General features: G+C 60.6%; 1 protein-coding gene across 4 annotated transcripts; it reads left to right on the forward strand.

Moving 5' to 3' along the window:
* Positions 1-499: 499 nt before the first annotated feature.
* Positions 500-6,984, forward strand: SPIB (Spi-B transcription factor). Of its 4 annotated transcripts, none has more exons than XM_016125724.2 (6): positions 500-543; positions 1,392-1,419; positions 2,791-2,863; positions 3,143-3,357; positions 3,735-3,885; positions 4,880-6,984. In XM_016125724.2, the coding sequence occupies exons 1-6, from the start codon at positions 521-523 to the stop codon at positions 5,176-5,178; spliced, it is 789 nt and encodes a 262-aa protein (XP_015981210.2). In that variant the 5' UTR covers positions 500-520; the 3' UTR covers positions 5,179-6,984. The 4 variants fall into 4 exon arrangements, with proteins under 4 accessions (XP_015981210.2, XP_015981212.2, XP_015981209.2 ...); XM_016125726.2 differs by having other exon boundaries at positions 3,735-3,881; positions 4,880-5,046; XM_016125723.2 differs by lacking the exon at positions 500-543 and having other exon boundaries at positions 1,045-1,419.
* The last annotated feature ends 63 nt before the right edge of the window (positions 6,985-7,047 follow it).

A 7,047-nucleotide genomic window follows, 5' to 3' on the forward strand; every position in this document is an offset into this window, starting at 1 on the left:
CCCGCCCCGAGGGCCAGCTGGCTCCCCAGGTGCCGGCCTGTTCCCTCCAGGCTGGGGGCAGCCCCCACACAGAGGCTCGTGGTCCCAGCACGACCAGGGGACCCCCCACCCTCGTCACACACCCACAATGTTTCCACCGTGGGGTCTCCATCTGCTTTGGGCCTGAGTTTCCTCAGGGAAATGGAGTTTATGACCCCTACTTCACTGACTCATGAACCGTGGCCCCCTCCTTCATTGTTAGGGTCCCCAAAATCTATGCCATCTCCATCTCTCAGGGTCACCCCCCACTCCCAACCATGGGGATCCCCAAATCCAGATGGCTCCTGGGCCCGCCCTCTCCACCATGTGACCAAGAGGTTGTGCAATCCAGCCCCCTCCCATGACCCCCTCCCTGAGGGGAATTTCGAGGAGGGCCGAGCTGCTGGCACCCCTGCCCCCCAGGGGGCTGGGCCAAGGTATAAATAGGGTTGGCTAGGGGTGGCGGCTGCAGCCTGCAGCAGGGAACCTAGCCAGCAGCACCATGCTCGCCCTGGAGGCCGCACAGTGAGTGAGGCCCCCAAACCTGCACCCCTCTGGGCCTTCACTGTGGGGGCGGGGGGCTCGGCTCCGCGGGGTCTGTGCTGGCTCCTGCCACTTCCCACCTTTGGTTCTTTCCTCCACCCCCTCCCCGTCACCTCCTGACCCCAGAAGCCTTTCAGTGGGAGACTTACTTCTGGCCCTGCTGATGCCTCTGGGTGGTGGGGACTTCCATGGGTGTCGCTCCCGGGCTCCCCCTTGGTCCTGCTCCCTGCTGCTCTCCACTTCCTGCCTCATCATCCTTGTTTCTGGGTCTTTCTCCCTTGCCTCTTGCTCCTGTCTCGGTGTCTGTCTCAGCCTCTTTCCAGTTCTCCGTCCACCTGTCATCTCTCCGGCCCCCACCTCCACCTCTGGGGCTCAGTAACACTCCCGTATCTGTGCAAGAGAGTCTTCCTCCCTCTCCTGCTCTCCTTGCCTCCCCCCCCCCATGCTGAGTCTGTCCATCTCTCTCCACTGGTCCAAGGTGGACCCACTTGACCCGGCCAGCTAACGGAGGCCCCCTCCCTGCCCCCACTCACCCGCCTGCACCCACATTTCTCCGGGGACTTTCTCTCCCTCACTTTCCCTGCCCCCCCCCCAGCCTCTGACTATGCAAATCCCAGGGGAAGGGGAACATTTGCCTGGCCCCCGCCCCCCACTTCCTGTCCCATGGGGGAGTGGGGGTGCGTGTGGCGGGGCTGGTCTCACACACTAAAACGCAGCAGATGGGATGTGGTGGTCACAGCTGCGGCCCCCTTCCCCCCGCCGGCTCCCAGCCACTCAGACTCAGGTGGCCCGTGGCGGCCTGACATGCCCCTGCACCTCTCTCCCTCCAGGCTCGACGGGCCACACTTCAGCTGCCTGGTGAGTGGGGGCCCTGGGCGGGCACCAGACAGGGGTTGGGGCGCCCGTGTGGCCCACAGGGACCTCTCTGCCTCCAGTCCAGTCCACGCCACCTGCTCCGGCTCTGGCCCCCTTTCCCAGAGCGGGGAGGTCTTCATCCCTTTGACTTCCTGTCTCTTTCTCTTGTTTCTTCCACACTCCGCAGATCTATTCTCGCCTTCTTTCCTTCTCTTTGCCTTTTATGTGTTCAAGTTTTTAACCTGTAATACAGCAGACACACTGCATACTACACCGAACACCCACAGTGCAGTCAGAAATGACACCTCACTCAGGGCCTTGGGGAGCACTAGCTTCGCCTACCCCGCCCTCAGCACACCCCCACCCTCCTCCAACCTGATGGGTTTTGCTTTTCCTAAAAAATCGAGGCATCACTCACAGGTCGGTAAAGTGCCATGCATTCGCGTGCAGCTAAATGAGGGTCTCTTTATGCACACACCTGTGCAGCCGCTAACGAGACCGAGGCCGAGGACATTCTGTCACTCTGGAACATCCCCCCGTGCGCCCCCCCCCCCAACACCCACTCTGACATTTCCCACTGTGCATTGGTTTTGCCCAGTTTCAAACTTCCATTAAGCGAATCACACAGGGTGTCCCCCTTGGGTCCGGCTTCCTTCGCGAACATCAGGCGTGTCAGGTGCCGGTTCTTTGTCCTTGCTGTATAGTACTCCACTGCAGGACCTCACCGCACTGTGTCCATTCTCCCATCCATGGGCACGGGGGCTACTCCCCTTTGGGGAGATTTATAAAGCAGCTCCAATTATTCTTGAAGAGGCTTTTTGTGGACGGACATGTTTGGTTCTCTTAGGCCAGTGGGATGGTACATACCTAGCTTTCGTCTTTGCGAGACTTTGCTGGTGAGACATGAAGCCTGGATAAAGGACGTGTTGAGACTTTGCCTCTGGAAGAGTACTTCCACCCTCTCGCCCTCCGCCCCCTGCCCTTGGGCAGGCCAGGGAAATTCTTCCCCACCTCCCTAGGCACAATGCTGCACTGACTGTGAACCAGGGGGGTGCCAGGGTTCCTGGGAGCTCGCGGTCTTGGTGGGAACTGTCTTCCGCGTCTCCTTCTCTGCCTGGGTCTCCCCTGGGTCTTTGCGTCTGCTGTGCCATGTCTGCCTTCTCTCTCTGTATCTCTCTGCCTCTGTCTCTAATGCCTACGCTCTCTGTCTCTGCCCCTCTCACCTCGTCCATGTGTGTTCCTCTCTTCAAGTTCCTGTGTCTCTTCCTCTGCCAGCCTCTTGCCACCTTCCCCCATCCATGTTGGAGTCTCCTTGCCATTCTGGGTGAGAGGCTCTCTGCAGCCTTGATGACCCCTCTTTCTGCCCCCCATTAGTACCCAGATGGAATTTTTTACGACCTGGACAGCTGCAAGCACCCCAGCTACCCTGACTCAGAGGGGGCTCCAGGTGAGTGACCCTGGTCCAGCCTTCTCCCCATTGCCCCTTGGACCCTTTTACAGGAAGAGTAGCTGAGGCCCAGGGGACACTGTCCCCTCACATGGCAGGACGAGATTAGCCCAGGCCTCCAGCCTCCTCCTTTTCCTCTCCCACCCACCTGCTCACCCATGCAAATCCTGGGGTCAGAGATTTGCACGGCCCACAATGGCCCCACTGTGCCGGGGGGCTCCCAGTGGGAGGGGGCCAAAACCAGGCCTCCTGGCTTCTGACTCAATGCCCTTTCCCCAGACTCCCTGTGGGGCTGGACTGAGGCCCCATTGGTCCCTGCTGCCTCCTACGAAGCCTTCGACCCAGCCGTGGCCGCCTTTGGCCACCCCCAGGGTGTCCAGCTCTGTTATGGACCCTCAACCTACAGCTCTGTTGGGAGCCTCGACCAGGGCCCCAGCCTAGAGGCCCCGGGGCCCGGCTTCCCGGCATACCCCACGGAGGACTTTCCCAGCCAGGTGAGGAGCAGAGAGACCATCGAAATCCCCATTATTTGATCGAGGTTCACTGGTGCCAGGCACTGCGTTCGATAGAACCTGTGTGCGCATTAGCTCCTTCGTCCCTCTGGCAAACCTCCGAGGTTGGGTACCACTACTGCCCCGTGGCACAGACGGGAGCCGAGGACGGCACAAGTTGTCTGCCTGGGGTGGCCTCTCATGTGGGCAGCCAGGGTTTGCCCTAACCACGTCATGGAGATCAGACTGAGGCCAGGGTGCAGGCTGTAAACCAAGCTGGGAGTGCCACTTGGGACCCGGGAGGAGGAAGGCAAGGGCCAAAAGCAGACGGAGGGAGAAAAGGGGGCCCCCAGACTGCAGGTGACCCTGACCTCCCGCAGACCCTGGGCCCCTCGGCGTGCGCCCCGTACCCCAGCCCCATGCTGTCTGAAGAGGGGGAGCTGCTGCTGGACAGCCCCGCCCTGGAGGTCTCGGACAGCGAGTCGGATGAGGTCCTAGGGGCCGGCCCCGAGGGGAGGGGATCCGAGGCAGGTACGTGGGAACAAGTGGGCAGGGCGGCGCGGCTTGGGGCGGAGGCGGGGCGGGGCGGGGTCTCCAACCCGAGATGGGAGGGGGGCGGAAGAACCAGGCTTCTCAAGCACCTACAGTGCGCTCCAGCGCCAAGGGCACTTCGGCCACGGCCCCCGCCAGCTGTGGGACCGTGGGCGCAGGCCTCCGCCCACCTCTCTGTGCCTTGGTTTCCCATGCGCACAGCAGGGATGACAGGAAGAGTGTCTGATTCTGGTGGCTGGTTGGACCAAGTGGGAGAAGGCGGGTAGGAGAATGACACGGCGCTCAGCGCGTCTCCGTCGTCATTCCTGACACGGTAGCAACAGATATAATCACGGCGTGAGCTCCCACCTAGTCATCCCCTGCTTCCCAGCCTCTGTGCCCAGCGTGCGTTAGGCACAGCGCCTGGGAGGCTGGGGTCATCGGCAGCTTCCTCTGTTCCCGCCTCAGTTTCCCACCTGTCAGACGGACGTCATCACCATCACCCCCATCTCGTGGGGTTATGATGAAGACGAGATGAGCTTGTAATCATAACGCACCCGGCATGAAATTTGTAAAATACACACACACACACACACACACGCACGCACGCATCATTCGTAGCCCAGCTCAGAGGGGTTCAGTCGCCACCCCAAGGTCACGTTTCTAAGCTGGGAAATGGCAGAGGTGGGGTTTTGTCTGGTATCTGGTCCCCTGCCAAGCGGAGCGCAGGATAGATGCAAATCGTGAAAAAGAAAGAAGGGGACGGCGAGGGCGTCCTGGGAAGACAACTTCGGGGAGGGGGAACGACGTGCCTCGGATGGGGGCGGGGGCCCAGACAGAGCCAAGCAGGCGCAAGTAACGGCCACCTCCTTCACCCCAGTTCGCTCGATGGGGAGACTGAGGCTCGGCGGGGGCGGGGCGGGCTGCAGCGGGAGGGGCGTGGGGGGGCGGCGCCCGGCAGGACACCTCCCCTGACGCCTCCCACCCGCCACAGGGGCCCGCAAGAAGCTGCGCCTGTACCAGTTCCTGCTGGGGCTGCTGACGCGAGGCGACATGCGCGAGTGCGTGTGGTGGGTGGAGCCCGGCGCCGGGGTCTTCCAGTTCTCCTCCAAGCACAAGGAGCTCCTGGCGCGCCGCTGGGGCCAGCAGAAGGGCAACCGCAAGCGCATGACCTACCAGAAGCTGGCGCGCGCCCTGCGCAACTACGCCAAGACCGGCGAGATCCGCAAGGTCAAGCGCAAGCTCACCTACCAGTTCGACAGTGCGCTGCTTCCCGCCGCCCGCCGGGCCTGAGCCCAATGCAGTCTCCACGCCAGGGTCGCATGGGCGTCCCCACACTCTAGGTCATAGGACCGGTGGACCCCCCACACTGCGGGGGAGGGGGGACTGCCATAATCCCTAAGCCCTGCCCAGGGCCCCTCTGGGATTCCCTTGTCATGTCCAGGATCCCCAGGATCTGCGTGGCCTGGGTCACAGGACCCATAGACGACTATACCGTGTGTCTGTCTGTGGAGGGGGTGGGTCAGTTCTTTCAGAACCCCAAGAGTTTCTCTGGGGTCCCCTTGTGATGTCTGAGGTCTCCCATCCAGGCCGGGGACCTCTCTGAGACCTCTTGTGTGTCTGTCTGATCCCCCAATCTTACCCGGAGTGGGGGAGGGTGAGCCCACAGATCTCACACGAGGAGGGGGGGTGCTGCCGTCACCCCTATGCCCTGTCCCGGGTCTCTCTGGGATCCCTGCTTACCTCTGGGTTCCTCCTGTCAGCTCTGAAATCTTTTAGTTATACCTGGGGCCCCTGGGGCCCCTTTATCACATCTCAGAGCTCTGTGCCCAGCTGCGACTCTCGTCCTATCTGTCCCCCCAAATCTCTTGATCACCAGGATGCTCTGGAGCTACCTTGCCATCACTTTTTTTGTGTGTCTGAAATTCTCCAGTCACAGCTAAGATAGCTCTAGGATCCTTTGGTCATGTCTGAAGACACTCTTATCAGATCTGGGGGGACCTCAGTGAACCTTGTCAGGTCCGGGCCACCTCTGGGATTCCCTTGTCTGTCTAGGATCCTCCGATCGCATGTGGGCCACCCCAGAATTTCCACCTGACGGGTGCCTTTGGCTACCGCAGCAGCAGCCCTGAGGGGTCATGGGACTTTCTCTATTCTGGGGTGCCCGCCACAGGGCCACTCAGGGGATCATCCTGGCCACTCGGTAGATTTATGGGTGATCTTTCTGGGACCTCTTCCCATGTCAATGCTAACTAGAAATCTCCAACTGGTGACCCACCACCCTTTGTGGGATAGATCAGGGGCCCCCAGTGGGTTTTCTTCAGTTCACTGCTGTGTTTTGTTTGTTTGTTTGTTTGTTTTAAAGGGGAGATCCAAATTAGCTGACATTTCAATAGAGGGAGATTTTACGAAATCCTTCACTTAAAACTTGACACGATGCAGCTGTAGCAGGCAGGCTTCTCGGACCCTCCCAGTGGGCCTCTGTGCTCTAATCCGTCCCGGACCCCGCTGACCCTGGCTGTCATATCCTGGCGGCTTCTCTCACATTTTGACCCGCAGCATGATGCAGCCAGAGGCGAAGGCTGAATGAACTGTGGGAGCTCTGGCTGGATCCCCAGGGTATGAGAGGCCACGGCTGAGGCCTAAGTCCCAGGCCCTTGAGCCTGGGTGGCTGACGGATCTAGGGTCAAAGACTTGCTGCTTCGGGGCCTCAGGTGTCCCTTCTATGAAAGGGGAGAGGAGGAAGACGGAGAAGGTCCCTTGCAGCCCTGTGGACAGGCCTTTGATCCGTCTCCAGAAATCCTCCCCTCCCTACCACTGACCGCCTGGAGGACAAGCAAGAAACATCACGGACTCACGGACACGGGGAGGGAAGAGCCTCCCAGGGGAGCACGATGTCTGGGAGCAGAGCCCAGGCTGGGACCTGCCCTCAAGAGAAGGACGCACCACCCCCCCACCTTGGGGAGGGAGCCCAGGTGGGAGGGGCTTGTGGGGGACAAAAATGTCCTCCCCAAGGCCTCCTCTTGCAAATGAGGTCCTTTTTGCAAAAACTATCATCATTGCCCTGAGTATGGAATAAAATAAAATAAAGCAAATTAAGGTAGACGGACGTCCTAAGACCCTTTGTCAAGGACTGCAATGCTGCCAGTCTACTGGGGCCTG

Source organism: Rousettus aegyptiacus, unplaced genomic scaffold, assembly GCF_014176215.1.
Source record: "Rousettus aegyptiacus isolate mRouAeg1 unplaced genomic scaffold, mRouAeg1.p scaffold_m13_p_14, whole genome shotgun sequence".
Taxonomy (NCBI): Eukaryota; Metazoa; Chordata; class Mammalia; order Chiroptera; family Pteropodidae; genus Rousettus; species Rousettus aegyptiacus.